The sequence below is a fragment of the Oncorhynchus gorbuscha genome, linkage group LG06 (genome assembly GCF_021184085.1).
Source record: "Oncorhynchus gorbuscha isolate QuinsamMale2020 ecotype Even-year linkage group LG06, OgorEven_v1.0, whole genome shotgun sequence".
NCBI lineage: Eukaryota > Metazoa > Chordata > Actinopteri > Salmoniformes > Salmonidae > Oncorhynchus > Oncorhynchus gorbuscha.
The window spans coordinates 45912986-45935189 of record NC_060178.1 but is presented as its reverse complement, the minus strand read 5'-3'; the positions used below and the strand labels follow the sequence as shown (position 1 = coordinate 45935189).

The 22204-nt window shown below is 45.6% G+C and overlaps 1 protein-coding gene across 4 annotated transcripts in view; it reads left to right on the top strand.

Annotated features, from left to right (window-relative positions):
- LOC124038020 (KN motif and ankyrin repeat domain-containing protein 4-like) overlaps window positions 1-22204 on the top strand; it is a 96299-nt gene that overhangs the window by 57942 nt on the left and 16153 nt on the right. Inside the window, exons 1-3 of one of the 4 annotated variants that reach the window (XM_046353385.1) lie at window positions 2807-2872; window positions 8663-8732; window positions 17465-20395. In XM_046353385.1, coding sequence (XP_046209341.1) covers window positions 8717-8732; window positions 17465-20395 — 2947 coding nt within the window. In that variant the 5' untranslated portion in view covers window positions 2807-2872; window positions 8663-8716. Of the gene's footprint in view, window positions 1-2806; window positions 2873-3219; window positions 3279-3307; window positions 3805-8662; window positions 8733-17464; window positions 20396-22204 lie in introns of those variants that run through there. The other 3 variants (XM_046353383.1, XM_046353384.1, XM_046353382.1) reach the window with 3 other exon arrangements.

Below are 22204 nucleotides of genomic sequence, written 5' to 3'. Positions count from 1 at the left end.
TTTTTTCTTTTCATACACAATGACTCCAATGTTTTCTTGGTTTCAATGTATTTTTCTAAGGCTTCTGTGCACACTGTGGGCTACACAGAGTAGGGTTTAAGGTTGCGGTATTGTAGGCTACATACAGCACAGCATGGGGTTTAGGTACAGTCAGTAAGGGACGCGTATCTACAGAGTCCATACAGTCCTTCTACATGTACATACAGTCTGTAGATAATGGGTACACTGTTTTTGCCAGTGGGTGAAAGTCTAAAGATAGCATAACCCTACACTGTGTCCATACACGGCTACAATATATACTACATATGTGCATGTTTTGAAAGCAGACGTGATGTCTTACTGCAGTACATGCATCAGCAGATACGGGCACAACGTTCACATCTCTGTACAGACGACCATCTCGCAGCGTAGACTGCCAGCGCGCCTTTATGGTTCTGCCTGCTGCATCTATGTCTGTGTGACCCATTTTCGGGAACAATCCACTGATAAATTGCAACCCCATGTTCTCCCCCAAAGGAAACGGGCCCTCTGCGTGTGTGTGTGCGCGTGCGTGCGTGCGTGTGTGTGTGCGTACAGTAGAAGTAGCTCTCACAGTCTCACGTCAGAATTAGACGTTCATCCATGCTTCTCAAGCGTCAAATTTCAAGGTGTTTTTAAGGTTAAGTTCAGGCATTAACTCTGCAATCTTAAGGTTAGGCATTAACTTTGAATGGTTAAGGTAAGAGTTAAGGTTTGGGATAGGCTTAAAAATAACTTTCTATCGCTGGAGTCGAACTCGCAACCTTTGGAATCAGAAGCAGATGCTTACGCCCATCCGCAGTGCCTACAACAGTGCTCACAGTGGCAGGTTTTCACATCCTCAGACATGGATGGACGTTGAATACCGACTTATACCACGGTTGACCTGGCTGGTACAATATGTGTGTGTGTTTTTGTGTGTGTATGTATGTATTTATGAGGAGTCTGGGGACTGTGATGGTATATCTGGTGAGCCTGTGAGAGAGAAAGAGGGAAACTTGTTAACGTGGGTGTGGGTGTTTTACACGTGTTTGTATTGGTGTGTGTGTGCTCCAGCGATCCCAAAACTGGTTGAATCAACGTTGTTTCCATGTCATTTCAACAAAATGATTCAATGTGATGGCGTTGAATCAACGTGAAACACTGATTGGATTTGAAAAAAGGCTACTGGACGTGATCCTGTCTGTCTGTCTGCTGGGCGGCCTGCTCTCGATTCCCATTACAGAGAAGAAACTGAGAGGGAGAAAACTGCCAATGATTCACAGTTCTACCGGTAGCTGTGTGTGTGTGCGCACTTGCGTGTGTGTGTGTGTGTGTGTGTGTGTGTGTGTGTGTGTGTGTGTGTGTGTGTGTGTGTGTGTGTGTGTGTGTGTGTGTGTGTGTGTGTGTGTGTGTGTGTGTGTGTGTGTGTGTGTGTGTGTGTGTGTGTGTGTGTGTGTGTGTGTCGGGCAGTACTGTTACGCAGTGTTTCCAAGTAATCCTGAAGTAAGTTCGGTGCCTACTTCAGTTTAGTGTACCAGAGTTTAGTTGTGAAATACAGCCTCGGCCAGGTCTGACAGGCAGAGCCTGATATATGGTTCTCACTTCTGTGATTAGACAAACCATGGCCAGACCTCTAAATCAAAATGGGAGCAGGGAAATGGTTCTGTCCAGATGGATTTGCTTATAGGCTTAAAGGTTTACTGCAATTAAGAATTAGAAGGATAGAATGAAAAATAGTCCAACCACAGGTTGTTGTTTTTTAGCTGACAGTACAGTAAACAGCTTAGAAAATGTGAATATGGAAATGTGTGGATATTGACATTATCCATGTCGGTGACATGTTTATGGCAATTTAATTATATCCTAAATCGCCTTATTTCTCCTGCTATTGCCAGTTTAATGAAAACACCCTGCGTGAGCAGCATGGAGTGCATGTACGCATGCGTTTTGGGTGTGGGTGTGTGTACTTGTGTGTGTGTGTGCGCCTGTTTGCGCACATGAGTGCGTGCGTCCCTCTCTGTGCACAACGCCCTTTATAATAAAGGTGGCTTGGAAATTGTCTTTAGGGTTTGCTTACATCCCGCCTGAAGAATTTATGCCGGGGGAAGATAAGAGATACTGTATTCCTGTTTAATAGAGTCTTTTTTAAACGGCAGTGTGTGTGTGTATATTTCTGTGTGTGTGTGTGTGTGTATTTGTGTGTGTGTGTGTGTGTGTGTGTGTGTGTGTGTGTGTGTGTGTGTGTGTGTGTGTGTGTGTGTGTGTGTGTGTGTGTGTGTGTGTGTGTGTGTGTGTGTGTGTGTGTGTGTGTGTGTGTGTGTGTGTGTGTGTGTGCGGGTGTGTGTGTGTATTTCTGTGTGTGCGTGCGTGTGTGTTAGGGTTGGGCCGATATGATTAAATGTAATATTGTGATATTTGACATAGACAATATATCTTGAAGTAAAAGACAATCATTTCTTAAAACTTTACAAATCAAAACTCTCCAGTTTTATTAGTCTAAATGAATGAACTAAAGTTAAGTCTAAATGAATTAACTAAGCATTATCCTGTCACCACACAAAAATGATTCACTGAGAATGTGACTATAATGTTTTAAATAAGCAAAAAAAAAATGGCGGTCTGGTATGATTTATTCATTAACGGCACAAAGCGATTATATAGGATATCACATATTTGCTGTAACATATCGTAGAAGAGGTATCCCCAAGTATCGCCCAACCCTTGTGTGTCTGTGTGTGTGAGCGTGTGAGTGATAGGGCTGTGCTTAACAGATAGCGCTTAAACATTGACTGGCCCTACAGTAATGATTCGACCGGTGAGTGGTGGGGCGGCCATACTTCTCAAGACCAGACAGTGAGAAGATGGGGAGACGGTAAGAGAGTGTGTGGGCCAATTCTCTTTCCAGGGGAGGGGGGGGATTGGTACATTCCTTTACAGCAGAACAGCTCACAAACACACGCACTGTAGCGGTGTTGTTTGGCTTGTGTGTTCCTGGGTATTATTTTTTCCTGTTCTTGTTTTTCTGGGCTCATCGCTGTAGGCAGGCAGAGGGTGATCAATCCTACACAGAGCTGCTGCCTGACTACCGCCTCTCTCTCCTTTCCTCTCTGACCCCAACCAACACCTTTCTTTTCCTCACTTCTTCTTTTCTTCGGGTGGGTGGGTGTTGGGTTGAAGTTGTGAGGGAGGGAGGGAGGGAAGGCAGCGTTAGTGTGTACAGAAGGCAGAGAGGAAAGGAGTTGAGGAAGAGAGGAACAGAGGAGCTGGCTGCATAGCAGGTGAGAGGGGTCCCCTCGCTCTCCATTATTCCCTGTGACTCACCTCCTTTTATCTCTGTTTCAGTCTATTTTCTCCCTCTCTTCCCTTTGACGGTCCTGTCGATGTCTCTCTCTCTCATCTCTGGTACGCTCTCAGTCCCCCTCTTTCCTTCCTTTTTCTCTGTACCCTTCCTCCTCCACCCCCTCCTCCTCTCCCTCTGCGGGGTACGCGGGGACCTGATGCTCGGAGCAGCGCAGGTGAGAGGTGTGTGTGTCAGGCCGTGGAGTGTGTGACTCTTCCACATGCCTGTGTGCGCGAGGGATCGTCTGCGTGTGTGTTTCCGGTTTGCTCTGTGTCAAGTCAGGCTGCTATGGTAGCAGAGAGGGGTGGCTCGTTTTAGTGTGTTTCTGCTGTTCCTGTTAGCCGTTGCTGCTGCTGCATTGCAGGAGGAACAGGCAGCCTCTGAGCTCATGTTTCTGGGCTGAGATCACATACGCTAATACACAAATGGAGAGAAATGAACATGCAGTCGGTTTACCCTTACTGGTAAGCAGCCCACTAATTTGCCTGCATTTGTGTGTGCGTATGAGAGTGTGCCCCTATGTTTGTGTGTAGATGTGCGTGTGCATGTAGGTGTAAGTGTGTGTGCGGAAACATGGCTCTGTAGCTGTCACAGTAATACAATCAATAGTGTGTGAATTTAGAGAGTGTTGACTCCCTACATCAGTGCTGCTGACTGTTACCATGCAGACTTTTACTACCTGGGGTCCGCTGGCTTTTGTGTGTGTGTGTGTGTGTGTGTGTGTGTGTGTGTGTGTGTGTGTGTGTGTGTGTGTGTGTGTGTGTGTGTGTGTGTGTGTGTGTGTGTGTGTGTGTGTGTGTGTGTGTGTGTGTGTGTGTGCGCGTGTGTGCACGTGTGCACGTGTGTGTGTGTGGCATGTAATCTGCGTGTGTGCACGTCTGTGTGCTTGAAAATGTGTTTGTGCATATGTGAATGCTTGTGTTTGCTTCTGTTTGTAAATGTGATGCGTGCATTCATGTGTGTTGTTTTTTATGTGCAGAAGGGAGTGCAGGGGATCTGATATAATGCTGTAATTGATCCAGTCTAATGTGACATGTGCCCAGCCCTTCCTCCTCTTCCTCCTCTCCCTCCATCCCTCTCTCCCTCCTGTATCTTTCTCTCCGCCTTATTGTAAAAGGACCTGTAAGTAAGTCACTGTTAGTCTATACCTGTTGCCTACGAAGCATGTGCCAAATACAATTAGATTCTGTCCCTTTTCTCAAAACACAAACCCAACTTTGTCATCTCTCCTGACAGCAGTTCCTTCCCCTCGTTCCTTCTCTCTCTTCCTCCCCCGTTCCCTCCATCCCTTCCCCCTCATCCATTTGCCTAGGAAGCCAGCTCTAACATGCCGACGATTTCAACATATACTGTAGGGCTAGCCCCATGGCGCGCTAATTAGAGGTAGCTTTTCCCTAAGAAACCCCCATTTCCCTCTGATGGGGAGGTACGCTAAGGGTTAGCCATTATGCTATGTCTGCTAGGCTGGGATAGGGTTAGCCATTATGCTAAGTCTGCTAGGCTGGGATAGGGTTAGCCATTATGCTATGTCTGCTAGGCTGGGAAAGGGTTAGCCATTATGCTATGTCTGTTAGGCTGGGAAAGGGTTAGCCATTATGCTATGTCTGCTAGGCTGGGATAGGGTAGCCATTATGCTAAGTCTGCTAGGCTGGGATAGGGTAGCCATTATGCTAAGTCTGCTAGGCTGGGATAGGTTAGCCATTATGCTAAGTCTGCTAGGCTGGGATAGGGTAGCCATTAGGCTAAGTCTGCTAGGCTGGGATAGGTTAGCCATTATGCTAAGTCTGCTAGGCTGGGATAGGGTAGCCATTATGCTAAGTCTGCTAGGCTGGGATAGGTTAGCCATTATGTTAAGTCTGCTAGGCTGGGATAGGGTAGCCATTAGGCTAAGTTTGCTAGGCTGGGATAGGGTAGCCATTATGCTAAGTCTGCTAGGCTGGGATAGGTTAGCCATTATGCTAAGTCTGCTAGGCTGGGATAGGGTAGCCATTAGGCTAAGTCTGCTAGGCTGGGATAGGTTAGCCATTATGCTAAGTCTGCTAGGCTGGGATAGGGTAGCCATTATGCTAAGTCTGCTAGGCTGGGATAGGGTTAGCCATTATGCAAAGTCTGCTAGGCTGGGATAGGGTAGCCATGGGGCTGGGTGAATAAATAATTGATGTTTGTGTTGTTCTTTATCTCTAATGAAAGTGGGCGGCTGGTCTTGCACAACACACACACAGTATAATGTATTACTCCATTCCAGACAGAGAAATGGAGATTTTGTCTGGTCTCTCTGTGGAGTCGATGTGTTCTGTGTTGTGTCATCTGGAGGGAGAACTCCAACTCTGGCAGCTTATTAGAAGAAACTAATTGGGCACATGCCCAACCCTCTATTTCCTGCTTAATTTGCAGACGATTCTTAACAACAAGCAACGAGAACGTTCCAATGAGAAATGTTGAGTAAAGAGCCCCTGACTCCTGGATGTGTGTACCGTGTGTATGTACGTTTGTGTGTGTATGTTTTGTGCGTGTGTGTGTGTGTTTTTGGGGGTGACCAGCTATGTCCACTTTCTCAGGGTTAAGTCGAGGTAAACACAGATAGTGGACATGTGAGGGAGTTGTTCAAAGACGTTCTAGAGCTGTGCACCTGCTACCAACTGATGAGAAACTCCCAGATGTTGTGTTGTTGTCTCGCTCAGCCATTCGTTCGGCTGCCGTTTGCAATTTCTTGCCGCTCAGTGGGTTTGTTTAGGGATATGACGGCGCAGCTGTCCTCTCCCTCTTTCTCTCTCACCCACCTCTAGGCTCGTCTCTCCCATCTAATTTCCCCGTCTCTTCTCTTCCTCTCTGGCGTGTGTTATTGTATTAATGTAATTCAATCTGCAGGGTAGCAAAGGGACTCATAACGACCCATGACGTTCAATTAAGGCTTCGCCCCCCTGTGGTTTGCGGGATCAGCTGGCATTTATTAAAAGGCTGTCAGTAGGAGGTAATTTACTGTAACTGCTATGGTGATGTAACATCCATCGTTTCCGGCCAGGCGTTACTATAGCGCATGTCAGTCTTCATATCATCAGCCCCAGTCATGCTTCGCTGGTTTTAAAACATGGTGTTTGTAGATTGTAGATCACTCATCTCGTTGAGCGCCATGGAAATAGTGTGTGTTTTCTTGTCATTGTTGTGAAGAGGCTCACGTGTGCGGTTTTGACTTTGGACCCACGGAAACAGACCTCAACCTGTCCGGTACTCGTGGCCTTGTTACTCTTATTTACTGTTGTGAGGTGATGGGTCCCCCACTCTGGCCCAGTTTCCTCTGTGCATCTCGGAGTGGTGTTCTACGTGTCACCCAGCAGTGATGCGCATTTGCATCACGCCTTTGAACATCACGTCACGGTGAGCTGCTCAAAGGCCCTCGTCAGAGAGGGGCACCTTTAAAGTGACGTTACTGTCGCCATTAAAGGCTCTTCGATTCCTCAAAAGGAGGTTGGTGGAAGTTCAGCTGGAGAGAGACTCACTAAGTATCTCCGTCCAGGTCTGGCCAGCCTCTGTTTCTCATCTTCCCTCGGTTTCTCTTTGCGCCCCCCCCCCCCCTCTCTCTATTTAATTTCTATCCCTGTGTTTTTAGTAAGGATCTGTGTGTAATTGCCTGTCGGGTCCGTATAGCCTCACACTTTACTCAGTGATTATCAACGGCATTCTTCCGCTCGCAAATGAGCCATTTAGGCCTCAAGGTCAGCGAGCAGAATGCGGATTGCCCCGCCGTCACATTAAGGATTTGGAGTGTCAGGGACACTGCTCCCATGGCAACACCCCGGAGACTAACTACAGTAGCTGTCGGTGTGGTAGGGGAGTACACTGTCAGTCGGATCCCGTGTTTCAGAGGACAGTCGTACAATGTGTCACAACTCAACTCCCCGCAAGTCTCTGTCTCACAGCTGAACTGGAGGAAAGTCGATGTGGATAGATTGCTGTGGATAAAACCATGACTGTACAAGATAGAGACACCGGTGGATAGAAACACATCTGCTCTCGATCACACATTGCTTTATTGTCAGTGTTTGGGGATTATTTATGGAGTGTTATGGATACATGATCAGGTTCCTGTGTGGATTGGCTGTCATTTTAATTGATGGCCTTGCCATCCAGCGCGGTGTCTGTGTGCTGTAGTCTATTCCTGTGATACACTCTGATGGCAAAAGCCTACCTCTAATCTAAGCACACAGGCTTTGCCCAGCACCATTGTCCCAGTGTGTACTTCTTACAGATACAGGACATTGGTTGCCGGGCAAAAAGATGCTTCCTCTGTTCTCTCCACAGTCATCAAAGCAGAATGTGCAAAGGGAAGATTGCCTCTTGTCATTTGTTCATAGACTTAGGCTTCTAAAGTGTTGTGAATAATTAAGGTATTTGTGATGGTAGGAAAGGGACTAAGAGATGACAATGAAAGTGCTTTGGAACCTACAGGTTTCCATGATAACACATTTAAAATGACAAATCAATCACAAGGATTGATACAGGTAGCGTCCCTGTTTTTCGTTATCTAACCATAGTTTATATTGCACTGAAATTGATTCCCACCTGCCGGGTTCAAGACCACACTCAAACTCTCATTAAATCAATGCTCCCGGCTAGTAACTGTATCCTCCTAAGGAGCAGATATTTTGTAACCGGAACAAATTAGCATGGCAATTGTGTGAATGTGTGCTTATTTGCTAAATTGCTTTGACATTTATGTTTTGCTGTCGAGTTAACGTAGCTATTTAAAATGGGTTCAATATGGATGGGTTCAATATGGATGGGTTCAATATGGAAAGCCCACTTAAAGCTGTGGGAACATTCTAGCCTGGGCTGTGTGTTATTCGTATGATTGGATATTACATTTAAAATCTTTGCATAAGCCTCTAAAAGTTTTGAAATCTCAGTTGTTTTCCCATCCCTGTTGCCTCACCCAAAGCCCTCGTAAAGAAAAACAGGGGCTCTGGTTTCTTGGCAGCTCCAACTGGAACAAACAGCACAAAATGGCACCCAGATGGAACATTTTCCTACTTAGCTGGATGAAACCCTTGTGAGTGTTGTGGTGGTTTTATATGGCCACCGAGGATCTCTCCCTCTCCGTTAGACAATAACACGGGGGAGAGGTTGTCATTACCAACAAATAGTTATCACGGGTCACTGGTAGAACACAATGAGAAACAGTCGTTTCGCAGGCTGCGCTACGTTCTTATCTCTTTCCAACACAAATATGTTTAAGACAATACAGAGGTTGTATTAAAACCAGTTGGCCAGTGTTGATATTCAGTGCTATTCCAGTGGCTCACAGACTTCTATTCTCGTTTCCAGGTTGTCAACTCTGACTAGAGAGAAGTAAGTCCATGACCCTGAACTACTACAGCGATGGACAAGAAAAGTGGTAAGTAAACCCACATAAAAATACCAGATTACTATAGAATTACATAGTTTTTATTTATCAAGGTAAGTTGACTGAGAACACATTCTCAACCTGGAGAAGAGTTACAGGGGAGAGGATGAATGAGCCAATTGTAAACTGGGGATGATTGGGTGACCGTGATGGTATGAAGGCCAGCTTGGGAATTTAGCCAGGACACCGGGGTTAACACCACTACTCTACGATAAGTGCCACGGGCTCTTCAGTGACCACAGAGAGTCAGAACACCAGTTTAATATCCAAAAGACAGAATGTCCCCAATCACCACCCTGGGTCATTAAGATATTTTGGGGGGGACCAGAGGAAAAAGTGCTCCTAATGGCCCTCCAACACCACTTCCAGCAGTATCTGGTCTCCCCTCCAGGGACCAACTAGAACCAACCCTGCTTAGCTTCAGTGGCAAGCCAACAGTGGGATGCAACGTGGTATGCTACTGTAGTGAACTGTAGTATCCCTCGATCGTGTAGTGCGTACTACACGATCGAGGGACACAGCGCAGGACACGTTTGAGACGCAAGCAAGAGAGAAAGATAGAAAATGCCGACAGCATGGCTTCTAACGAAAACATACCTCCACGCCCGCAGCTTGACAAAACTGGCTCCAGAAGTGAACTATGGGAAAACTTTGATTACAGATCAGACGAGGGCTAGCCTACCAAAAAAACGAAGCAAGAGTTTGCTAAGGAGTATTTCTGTCTGTATTAAAGCCCTTTTGTGGGGGAAAAAATAATTCTGATTGCCAGGTCCTGGTTCCCCAGTGGGTTGGCCTAGGCCCTCCAAGGCCCACCCATGGCTACACCCCTGACATTCATGTGAAATCCATATATTAGACTTATTTTCGGTATATGATTACACAAACCAAAAGTCATGTGAAATGCACTTAACTTGACAGCAATACTTCGCATTTGTCTGGGCTTACTAGCAGTAGCCACTAGCACCAGCCAGCAGCCCTGGGCATCCTGGGAAGTGAATGCACTCTTGGAATCATTGAATGCTGTGTAAATTCTATTGTATTTTTATGGTAGACTGCAATATAGCAGTTTCAGAAGTGAGCTTCAAAGTATGTAAAGTATATTCATACATTAAATGAGTTAGCTGTCATGAATTAGAGTTCTAATGTCATTTGACCCAATATTATGGCCATAGATACCCTGATATGTATAAAATTACATTTTTGAAACAGTTTAAATGTATTTGTACAATTATTTGTACATACGTCCACTATGGTTTTACATGTGGAAAATTGGAGGTATTCTGATTTAGTATGGTGTTCATTTTTTTGTTGCAAGAAATTGATTATAGAATAGAATACGTTGTATTTGTTCTACCAGTTAACATTGTTCAATGTTTAAAAAAAAAGAATTAAGCCCAGTGGTTATTCTGTGACTTTAGCGAATACATTTTTTGTTTATTTTTTCCCATGGTATCGTTTCATTATATGAGTATCGTGTCAGTATATGAGTATCGTTTCATTATATGAGTATCGTGTCAGTATATGAGTATCGTTTCAGTATATGAGTATCGTGTCAGTATATGAGTATCGTGTCAGTATATGAGTATCGTTTCATTATATGAGTATCGTGTCAGTATATGAGTATCGTTTCATTATATGAGTATCGTGTCAGTATATGAGTATCGTTTCATTATATGAGTATCGTGTCAGTATATGAGTATCGTTTCATTATATGAGTATCGTGTCAGTATATGAGTATCGTTTCAGTATATGAGTATCGTTTCAGTATATGAGTATCGTGTCAGTATATGAGTATCGTGTCAGTATATGAGTATCGTTTCAGTATATGAGTATCGTGTCAGTATATGAGTATCGTTTCAGTATATGAGTATCGTGTCAGTATATCAGTATCGTTTCATTATATGAGTATCGTGTCAGTATATGAGTATCGTTTCAGTATATGAGTATCGTTTCAGTATATGAGTATCGTTTCAGTATATGAGTATCGTGTCAGTATATGAGTATCGTGACAGTATATGAGTATCGTGTCAGTATATGAGTATCGTGTCAGTATATGAGTATCGTGTCAGTATATGAGTATCGTGTCAGTATATCAGTATCGTTTCAGTATATGAGTATCGTGTCAGTATATGAGTATCGTGTCAGTATATCAGTATCGTTTCAGTATATGAGTATCGTTTCAGTATATGAGTATCGTGTCAGTATATGAGTATCGTTTCAGTATATGAGTATCGTGTCAGTATATGAGTATCGTGTCAGTATATGAGTATTGTTTCAGTATATCAGTATCGTTTTGGTATCGAGTGTCGTTTCGGTATAGAGTATTATGATCCTTAACCTGGTATTGGTATCCAAGTCAAAAATCTTCAGCCAATCAGGTTGCAGCAGTCTGTTGTCTACCTCTGGCTGAACGTGGGGGCGCAACATCAGGAAGTTGCATTAGCCACTAGTATGGTGGTAGGAAAGGGTGTTTCAAAGTAAGCATATTTTGGACAGTAAGATGAAACGACAATGTCGCCATCTGCCAGACTTCGGGATAATTATTTTGTACACGGTGTAGAATCCTACGCACTGTAGTATCCCTCGATCACGCAGTGTTTGATCGATTAGACTACTAGTTAGCTTTTGTCAATGCCGTTTTGATTTCAACTTGCTGTCCTTGGGGAGCTCATGCCGTGGATTTCCTCTGAGGTTCCCCCTCAATGGTGTGGTGCTAACTGTAGAATGTTGTAGTATACAGTAGAATACTATACTCCACACGAGGGTACCCTTAATTGATTTGGACTATTTAAATGTTGATATAATGCATTTAGACATTTGTGAAGCATAACACTAAAAAATGTCAAATGCATTTCCATTCCATCCTAGTTCAAACATCAAACCTGTTATCCATTTACAGCTAAGCCACATGAAAATAGTACAGTATACTATGGTCTAAATACCGTAGCATACCATAGTATTCACTAGTTTTTTTTGTGCATATTTACTGTAGTATACACTTTTCACGGCTTTCTTCCTGGGAAGGAGAGGCGGACCAAAACGCAGCGTGGTTATAGTTCATGGTTCTTTAATAAGAGACACTTAACATGAACACAACTACAAAACAAGAAACGTGAAAACCGAAACAATCACCCACAAAATACCCAAAGAATATGGCTGCCTAAATATGGCTCCCAATCAGAGACAACAATAAACACCTGCCTCTGATTGAGAACCAATCTAGGCAACCATAGACTTACCTAGACAACTAAACTGAACACAACCCCATAAATCTACAAAAATCCCTAGACAAGACAAACACATAAATCACCCATATCACACCCTGACCTAACCAAAATAATAAAGAAAACAAAGATAACTAAGGCCAGGGTGTGACAGTACCCCCCCTCTCCCCCAAAGGTGCAGACTCCCAGCCTCACACCTAAACCCATAGGGGAGGGTTTGGGTGGGCTTCTGTCCACGGTGGCGGCTTTGGCGCGGGACGTGGACCCCACTCCACCATAGTCTTAGTCCGCTTTTGTAGCGTCCTTTGAGTGGCGACCCTCGCCGCTGACCTTGGCCTAGTAACCCTAACAAAGGGCCCACCTGGACTGAGGGGTGCCTCATTACTGAGGAAGCTCAGGATCGAGGGGTAGCTCAGGACCGAGGGGTAGCTCAGGACTGAGGGGTAGCTCAGGCAGGTCGACGGCTCTGGCAGATCTTGGCTGAATAGCGGCTCTGGTGGATCCTGGCTGAATGGCGGCTCTGGAAGATTCTGGCTGACTGGCGGCTCTGGCGGATCCTGGCTGACTGGCGGATCCTGGCTGACTGGCGGCTCTGGCGGATCCTGGCTGACTGGCGGCTCTGGCGGATCCTGGCTGACTGGCGGCTCTGGAAGATTCTGGCTGACTGGCGGCTCTGGCGGATCCTGGCTGGCTGGCGGCTCTGGAAGATCCTGGCTGACTGGCGGCTCTGGCAGATCCTGGCTGACTGGCGGCTCTGGAAGATCCTGGCTGACTGGCGGCTCTGGCGGATCCTGGCTGGCTGGCGGCTCTGGAAGATCCTGGTTGACTGGCGGCTCTGGAGGATCCTGGCTGACTGGCGGCTCTGGCGGCTCCATGCTGTCTGGCGGTTCTGGACAGATGGGAGACTCTAGCGGCTCTGAACAGACGGGAGACTCTAGAAGCTCTGGACAGACGGGTGACTCTAGCAGCTCTGGACAGACGGGAGACTCTAGCAGCTCTGGACAGACGGGAGACTCTAGCAGCTCTGGACAGACGGGAGACTGTAGGCCTGGTGCGTGGTGCCGGCGCTGGTGGTACTGGGCCGAGGACACGCACCTCAGGGCGAGTGCGGGGAGGAGGAACAGGGAGTACTGGGCTCTGGACAGAGACAACAATAAACACCTGCCTCTGATTGAGAACCAATCTTGGCAACCATATACTTACCTAGACAACTAAACTGAACACAACCCCATAAATCTACAAAAACCCCTAGACAAAACAAAACACATAAATAACCCATGTCACACCCTGGCCTAACCAAAATAATAAAGAAAACAAAGATAACTAAGGCCAGGGTGTGACAACACTAGTGTTTTCATGGACATAACTAGTATAACATACCCCAGTTAATGTTTAATGAAACATGAGTAACACATTAACAAGAGTACACCAAAATGACTTGGATGCTACTTCCACTAGCCTTCTGAAATGGTGCTTTCACAGAGAAAAACCAACTTCGTGAGATTACCAAAAAGTGACAAGCAATACTGTACTTCCGTTGGTAGAAAACAAATAACAGCTACACTGCATTTACACGAACAATAGATTTTAGAAATAAATATGGACTTTACTTAAAGACAGTCCCCTTTTTGGAGGGTGCTGCCAATAACTATCTGGACCTCAAACCAGCAAAGCCTCTCCAAACAAACCAATTGAAAACAAAAGTACATTGCAATGGCTTTACATAATGAACATATTGAATATTGCCATGTAAATAAGTGCCCTGGTCAGACTCAACACACACACGACTACAGCCGCATAATGATAGTCTCCACACAATCAGATAGTGAATGAATCTATCACACACACACACACACACACACACACACACACACACACACACACACACACACACACACACACACACACACACACACACACACACACACACACACACACACACACACACACACACACACACACACACACACACACACACACACACACACACACACACACGGTGCTTTAATACATTTCCTGCATGTCCTCCCCGAATAAAACGTTCACAATATTCTTCAGTTACAAGATTGTGACTGGTTGAGGTTAGGTGAGGGTTGTGGTGATGCCGATCTACTGTGGGACTACAGTTAAATAGCTGACGGAGGCAGAGATGTAGTTCTGAGTCTTTATAGATTCTGGTAATGGAGATGACACATGGCAGGGAATGATTTACAGTCGCTGACATGGGACTTGTATTGAATTGAGACTTGGTAGGCATTGTATGGAATAAGGTTTATCTAAAAGGAGACCATGGTGCGAATAATAATGGGCAATAACAGCAATGAATATACATCATTTGATTGTCTGCTAATCAATGGAAATATGCAAATGAATTAAGCATAAAAATGCGTTATGCAGAAATATAGCAGCAGTTAGCCAGAAAGGGGGGTGCAATAGCATGCAGCATGGTAAGATGAAGATATAGTTCCACTGGATGTCATAAGGTGAATGCACCAATTTGTAAGTCGCTCTGGATAAGAGCGTCTGCTAAATGACTTAAATGTAAATGTAAATATAGCAGGCTAATTTATCAATGTCTACATAGCATGGCAATCAAACAAAACAACTAACAGAAGTAGGGAGCTTAGCAATAAAGCACCTACTGTAGTTAGCATAACAAAGGCAATGCACAAAAAAGCCTAACATTTATTACCGTGACTATTAACACTACAAGTACCAAGAGAACAGATCAAGGGACTCAAAATGTCTGTTTGACTGAGCCGTTAGCATTTCACAGCCACTAGCGAACAATATCACCTGTACAAAACAATCAATGACGAGGGAGTCCTCTTCTTATCCTCTGCTGGGAGATAAAAACGTTTGTATTTTACATTTCAATGTTATGGTTGGTGAGAGTTGTTTGCTCAACTACTCAGCTCTGTCTTGGTGAAGGAACCAGATTGAAAGGAGGCACCCTCGAACCTGTCCGTACCATGGAGATGGGTAGAAGGCACACCTGTTTGCCCTGCTCAACTACTCAGCTCTGTCTTGGTGAAGGAACCAGATTGAAAGGAGGCACCCTCGAACCTGTCCGTACCATAGAAATGGGTAGAAGGCACACCTGTTTGCCCTGCTCAACTACTCAGCTCTGTCTTGGTGAAGGAACCAGATTGAAAGGAGGCACCCTCGAACCTGTTGTGGTCCTTCTGTAGCTCAGTTGGTAGAGCATGGCGCTTGTAACGCCAGGGTAGTGGGTTCGATCCCCGGGACCACCCATACGTAGAATGTATGCACACATGACTGTAAGTCGCTTTGGATAAAAGCGTCTGCTAAATGGCATATATATATTATTATTATTACCTGTCCGTACCATAGAGATGGGTAGAAGGCACACCTGTTTGCCCTGCTCAACTACTCAGCTCTGTCATGGTGAAGGAACCAGATTGAAAGGAGGCACCCTCGAACCTGTCCGTACCATAGAGATGGGTAGAAGGCACACCTGTCACGAATACCCTTCCCCACGTCCCCGAGCACGTAATTCTGAACAAATACTTTAAAAAACAACTACCAGTTCCTTTTGGTTTTACCAGTATAAATAAATCATCAGCAATCATTAGACCATCAAATACACATACCCAGATAGTGGCTTGCTCTACTCTGACAATCATAAAAATGCTAGGTACATGAAACAATCCTCTTTGACTAGCCCGAGATGTACTCTTAAGGAGCCTACCGTTACTCCTTAAGAACAACTTAGGATGTTTGCCAAAAAATTCAAAAAGGATAGTGGAAAATGGTGTTTAATAATAAAGAATGTACGCATATTTTCATCCTGCAATTAAAGCTAGTTAAGGAGGAAATTGATGAGCCTGAATGGAGGATGCTTTATGTAAGAGTTGTTCCACAGGTAACGCGACTGTATCGGCTGCCTAGGTTACTATAACCTTTTGTTTTCTGGTAACATGTTACCTTCAGACAAGTCACCATTGTGTTCATGAGAATCTCATCTTTCCGTGTGGTGGTATGGTATGCGTCTGTTACTTTCCCACGTATCATTATTCAGGATTCATTCAGAATTATCCATAATCATGGTAGCATCCACATTCATGTAGAAGTATTTCGAAACATTCTATTCTTATTTGCAATAAACCTGGCTCCAAAATGAGACAATACATTATTTACCATTCATTTCTACTGGGCACAAAATACTCTGAAACACAACCAAAACAAACAGCAAATGCATCCAACAAGTTTATACAGTCAAACGTTTAATGTAGTCATTGCATGCTAGGAATATGGGAACAAATCATTCGCTTTTGCTACTTTACTACACATATAAGTGAATTTGTCACAATCCTTTTGGTCCCCTAAAATGGGGGGGACTATGTACAAAAAGGACTGTAAATACTAAAAGGATCACGCAATATGGGTGAAAATACCCTCAAATGAAAGCTGACAGTCTACACTTTAACCCCAAAGTGCTGGAGTACAGAGCCAAAACAACCAATCGGTGCCACTGTCCCAGTACTTTCTGAGCTCACTGTATTTCACCCATAGTGGGGGAAGTAGGGGTGCTGAGGGTGCTGCAGCATCCCTTGAAAAGTAGTGCACTGGGCATTTACTAGCATTAGCAGACCGATATAGACTTTATTTTTTTCTCAGCTTTTCTTTCAGTGAGTTGTATCGTTAAGACCAGTAGTTTACAGGATTCAGGAGTTGGAATTGTAAGAGATGTGGCCCTGCCCCTTTCTCTGTGATGGAATCCAGAAAGAACTAAACCCTGCCCCTTTCTCTGTGATGTCATTCTGATGGAATCCAGAAAGAACTAAACCCTGCCCCTTTCTCTGTGATGTCATTCTAATGGAATCCAGAAAGAACTAAACCCTGTCCTCAAACATTCACATCAAATCACATGGAAAACAACCACTTGATGTGCAGTATTAATTTAGCATCCTTACAAACCGCTTCATGTACATTTACCTTACTATATTGTAGGCTGCTCGTCTGGGTTTGTACCAAGGTCCCATGTAAGCTCAGTTGGTAGAGCATGGTGCTTACAAGGGCAGGGTTGTGGGTTTGAGTCCCAAGGGGGACAAGTGAGAAAATGTGTGCCCTCACTACTGTAAGTCACTCTCCATAAGAGAGTCTACTGAAAATGAATGAATGGACCGTTTCACTTTCATTTCAACAAACTGGAAAACATATCAAGCAAATGTTTTTATATTCCACAAGTATTATCAGATGAACTGTTTTGTACGGATAATTATCAGTTACAAATGCTGGTAAACACACAAAACCTTTTAGTTTGCATTTTTTCACAAAAGTAGTTCACTGGGCTTTCACTAGTACTGTATCAGTAGACCAAAAATAGATGTCTTCAGCAAAAGCCCCACCAAAAAATCTGCATCCCCCCAAAACATCATCGCTGATGAGCTTTGTGTACTGTACAGTACTGTACAGCATGTTCCTGAATGCATGGGGATGACTGTGAATACTAAAAACTCTGTCTTCATGTTGCAGAAAATGGCTACCCTAGATCCGGAGGAGAGAGTGGAGGTGGGGGTCAGAGGAAGCAGCTGCCCTACTCCGTAGAGACCCCCTACGGCTTCCACCTGGACCTTGATTTCCTCAAGTATGTGGACGATATCGAGAAAGGCAACACCATCAAGAGGGTGCACATCCAGCGCAAGGCCAGAGGCCCTCCTAAGTTCAGCACCCTGCCCAGGAACTTCAGCCTGCTAGGGCATGGAGCCAGGCCAGCCCCTAAGGACACCTGGTCCTCTACCTTAGGGCCCAAGCCCCGGGGCAGAATTACTGATGTCCAGCAGATCTTGGATTTTAGACCCAGTGACGGTGGCACATCGGGTATTCATAGCCAGAACAGCAGGGTGCAAGGGAGTAGCTTTGCCTCTGCCAGGCCCAGGGAGGAGGCAGGTGCCGGGCCTTGGGTGTTAGGTGAACAGCCCCTGGGGAGGCCCAACCTCCTTCGGACGTCCAGCATGCCAGTCACCATCCCGCACAGGAAGGCTTCTGAGTCCGGGGACGAAAGAACGGAGAACGTCTCATCTGAGAACGTGGTCCGCGCTGTTCCCCAGGACCGGTCGGGGCTGCACCAGCAGATCACAGCAGCCCTGAAGAGGGTCAGAGAGCTGGAGGACATGGTGAGGACCATCCCAGAGCTCAAGTCCCAGATCTGCTCACTGAGGGTGGAGAGAGAGCAGCTAATCCTCAGGCTGCAGGTCCAAACCAAGCTACAGCCTCCAGCCCACCCACAAAGTGACTCACCCTCCCCAGCCCCAAGCACTGATCCCGGGCCAGCCTCTCAGCCGCCGGGGGCTGAAGCAGCAGTGGATCCCGGGAGAGCAGAGAGCACCGTGTCAGAGGCAGAAACGCAACAGGAATCCTTAAAGAGTACCGCGCAAGAAGAAGAACCCGATAGGCTTTTAGCAGCACCGGAACCAGAGAGACAAATACAGACAGCAGAGGGACCAGATAGACAAACAGCATTTCTGAATCCATTAGTGCACGCAGAGGAAAGGCCAACAGAGCAACCAGAGAACGTTGCAACACCGAACGAACCAGAACCTTTAGACAGCAGAGTGTTTGTGCAAGTCACAGAGGGAGTCAGTGTCAGTGGTGAGGAGCACCATCTCAGTGTCGAACAGCTCCAGGCTAAGCTAGTAGCGCTAGAGGCTAAGCTAAGTCAGGCTAGCGAAGACCTGGAGAGAACGAACAGTCTCCTGAAACAACAGGTAGAGGAGAACATGATGAAGGAGGAGAGGATACTGCAGCTGAGCGTGGGAGGGACAGGAGGCGCGGAGGAGGTGTTCAGGCAGAGACAGACAAGCAGGAGGACCAGTGTGGACCGGCAGACCGAGACGGAGGGAGTGGGAAGTGCAAGTCAGGAGACAGAGACAGAGAGGACGGATATGGTGGAGCAGGGCACGGATACAGAAAGGATAGTTATCTGTTTAACCGGAGAGGGGGCTGGTGGTGTGGAACAGGGGACGGAGACGGAGCGGTTTGACACTCAAGACCAGGTGACAGAGACAGAGATAGTCATTGTATGTCCAGTCAGACCGCGGGCTAATAGTGTGGATCGGGGAACAGAGACAGAGAGAGTGGACACAGTGGACCAGGTGACAGAGACACTGCCTGGAGACAGCTTAGACCAGGTGACAGAGACGCAGACAGTCGTCAGTGTAGATCAGTCAACAGAGACAGCACCTGTACGTCCAGTGAGACCAGCGAGACATAGGGCTAACAGTGTGGACCGGGAAACAGAGACACAGACAGTGGATACTGTGAACCAGGTGACAGTGACAGAGACACAGACAGGAGTCCGTGTAGACCAGGTGACAGAGACACAAACACAGACAGCACCTGTAGGTCCAGTGAGACCAGCGAGACATAGGGCTAACAGTGTGGACAGGGGGACAGAGACAGAAAGAGTGGGTACAGTTGACCAGGTGACAGAGACAGTGGTAGCACAGAGTACATATCAGCAGACAGAGACAGAGGGAGAAAGAGTTGAGACGACCAATAACCACCATAGAGAAATAGAGATTGAGAGTGCGGCCATAGTAAGTGCGGCCATAGAAAGTGCGGTCACAGAAATTGTGGAAGCAGAACGTGTAGTCTCACGCAGTTTGGTTAAGGAGGGTGAGATCACTGAGAGTGCAGTACGTTTTGTGGTTATAGAAAGTGTGGGCAAAGAGAATGGGGTCACAGTGAATGTGGTCCCAGAGAATGTGGTCCCAGAGAATGTGGTCCCAGAGAATGTGGTCACAGAGAATGTGGTCCCAGAGAATGTGGTCACAGAGAATGTGGTCACGGGAAGTATGGTGAAGAGACAAGTAGTGGTAGTAGAGGAGACTGTCGTTGAACAAATTACATTGACTGAAAGTGTCGTTACACAGAGTATGACCACAGAGAGTACAGTCGTAGAGAGTGCAGCCACAGAGAACTTGGCAACTGAGAGTGAGGTTGTAAAGACCACAGTTACAGAGAGTACGGTCACAGGAAGTGCGGTCATAGAATCTCCAGCCCCAGAGAGCCCAGAAGTAGCACCCACTCCCTCTTCCAGCCAGACCCAGATGGGTCAGAAGGAGTCGGAGCAGGCCCAGCCCCAGTCACAGGACTCTCGCCAGGGGTCTAACCCAGCCCTGGGCCAGGTAGTGACGCGCCTCACAGGGCTGATCAATGAGCAGTGGGCCCAGCTAGGTAGCAGCCAGGACAAGCCAGACAAGCAGGAGACCACCAGCCCGAGTGCCCAGAAGCCTGCAGAAGGGCAGGGTGCGCCCGCTGCAGGGAAGCCTTTAGCGGGGAAGGCAACGGGGAAGTCAGGTCTGTCTAAGATGAGCTCCATCCAGAGCCAGCTGGTCAGCTCCCTCAGTGCCCTGTCTGCCTTCTACTCCCCTGGACAGAAGGCAGCTGCCAGCAAACAACAAGGTAGGTCAATGTTTTTGTACAGTATCAATGTAGTTAACATAGTAAGTACATATGTGTTCCTGGAATCAAATCCGCTGTACATGTATGTTCCACTTTCATCTCAGACGGGGCCTCAGTAAGCATTTCGCTGTTAGTCTACGCCGGTTGTTTACGAAGACAAATGAAATTTGATTTGATGACATTCTAACGTTCCCCAGTCACATGTGGATACACTTTCAAACCCTCTTCTCCAACATGCTCAGGCGTTGTGTACCATGAGGTCACGCCTCTTCGATAGCTTCATCTCCACGATACTGAGCTGTCTCCTGTCTCTGTCTACAGTGGGTCAGGTCAGAGGAATCCTCCATTGACTCTGATGGGCCAGGGGCCTCCATGTGTTTGTGATGGCTATTGATTGTGAGGACTAGTGGTGGAACACATGCAACGGAGCTAAATGACGTTGTTGGATGACCTCCAAGAACAGATCAAATATGCAGCTTCTTCTCTCTCCCCCCCCCCCCCCACGTTGCCTCCTTCTTCCCCCTCTCACCTCTCTTCTTCTCCTTGTTGTGTTTTGGCCCAGAAGCTAGAGCACACATACTGTAGCTCATGTGAATTTCTGTGGGGAGAGCATACACAACAGCGTGACCTTTGATTGTGACCTCCCCCCCTCTGCGCTGTGCGTTCAGCTATTGATTGTTCTGGAGAGAGTCATTGACATTTGAGGAAAAGGTCTGGCTTAAATTGGGAGTCAGAGACATGTACACTGGATTTAGACTACCAAACAGATTCAGATTCAGACCCAGATCAACTTCATTATCCTTCATCAACTTTATTATTATCTTCATTATTCATTATAAATGAATTTGGTCGTGTGCTTAAAAAGAAGGTACATAAAACATGAAAACACAGAAAAGACATGATAGAAGTCATTCGAAGTGCACGTTTAAAGTGAAAGTGCAATATGCTGGAGGGACCAAAAGACTATCTATTACACAGCCTAATGTCTGTTGAAATGAAAGAGCCCCCATATCTATCTGTTTTGGTTTTCTTTTGAAGAAGCCTCTTTCCCACTGTCCTGCTGTTGTAACTGAGAGATGAGTACTGACCTGTAAAATGCTTTCAAGTCTGAGGAGGATGGGTTTTGTGGCTGATTCTTGATTTATACCAATTATCCTTCCCGCCGTATTGATCAAGCAGTGAAGCTTGACTTGGTCTTGCATTCGCTTGTTTCCAAACACACATATCAGACCAAAGGACAGGACACTCTGCTTATTTAGACTCTATTTCCATCTCTTCAAAATAAGTTACTAAATACAGTCCAGTTTGTAACATTCTCTATGAAAAGTGCTTTTAAATGATGTGTAACGTGATGTAGTGAGCTTTGAAAATATTTATGTATGTACGTTGTAAAAAATGTTTTTTAAATCATTCAAATGTTTATGACAGTAGTATATTTTTTTTTTCATCAAGTTTCTGACATTTTAATATTTATTAGTTATTTTATAATATTACTTTTGGACCAAAATATCAACAAATCTCAAAATTGATAGGTAGATTCAAAAATGCCATTTCATCAAACACTACCCTATAAGGTACATCCATTGTATCATTAGATATTTGTGGATCAAATCCCCAAGCTGACAAGTTAAAAATCTGTTGTTCTGCACCTGAACAAGGCAGTTAACTCACTATTCCCCGGTAGGCCGTCATTGTAAATAAGAATTTGTTCTTAACTGACTTGCCTAGTAAAAATAAAGGTTACATTTCTTTTTTAAATTATCTTATACCAAGTCCCTTACATGTACGAGCCTCTAGTCATGTCTAGAT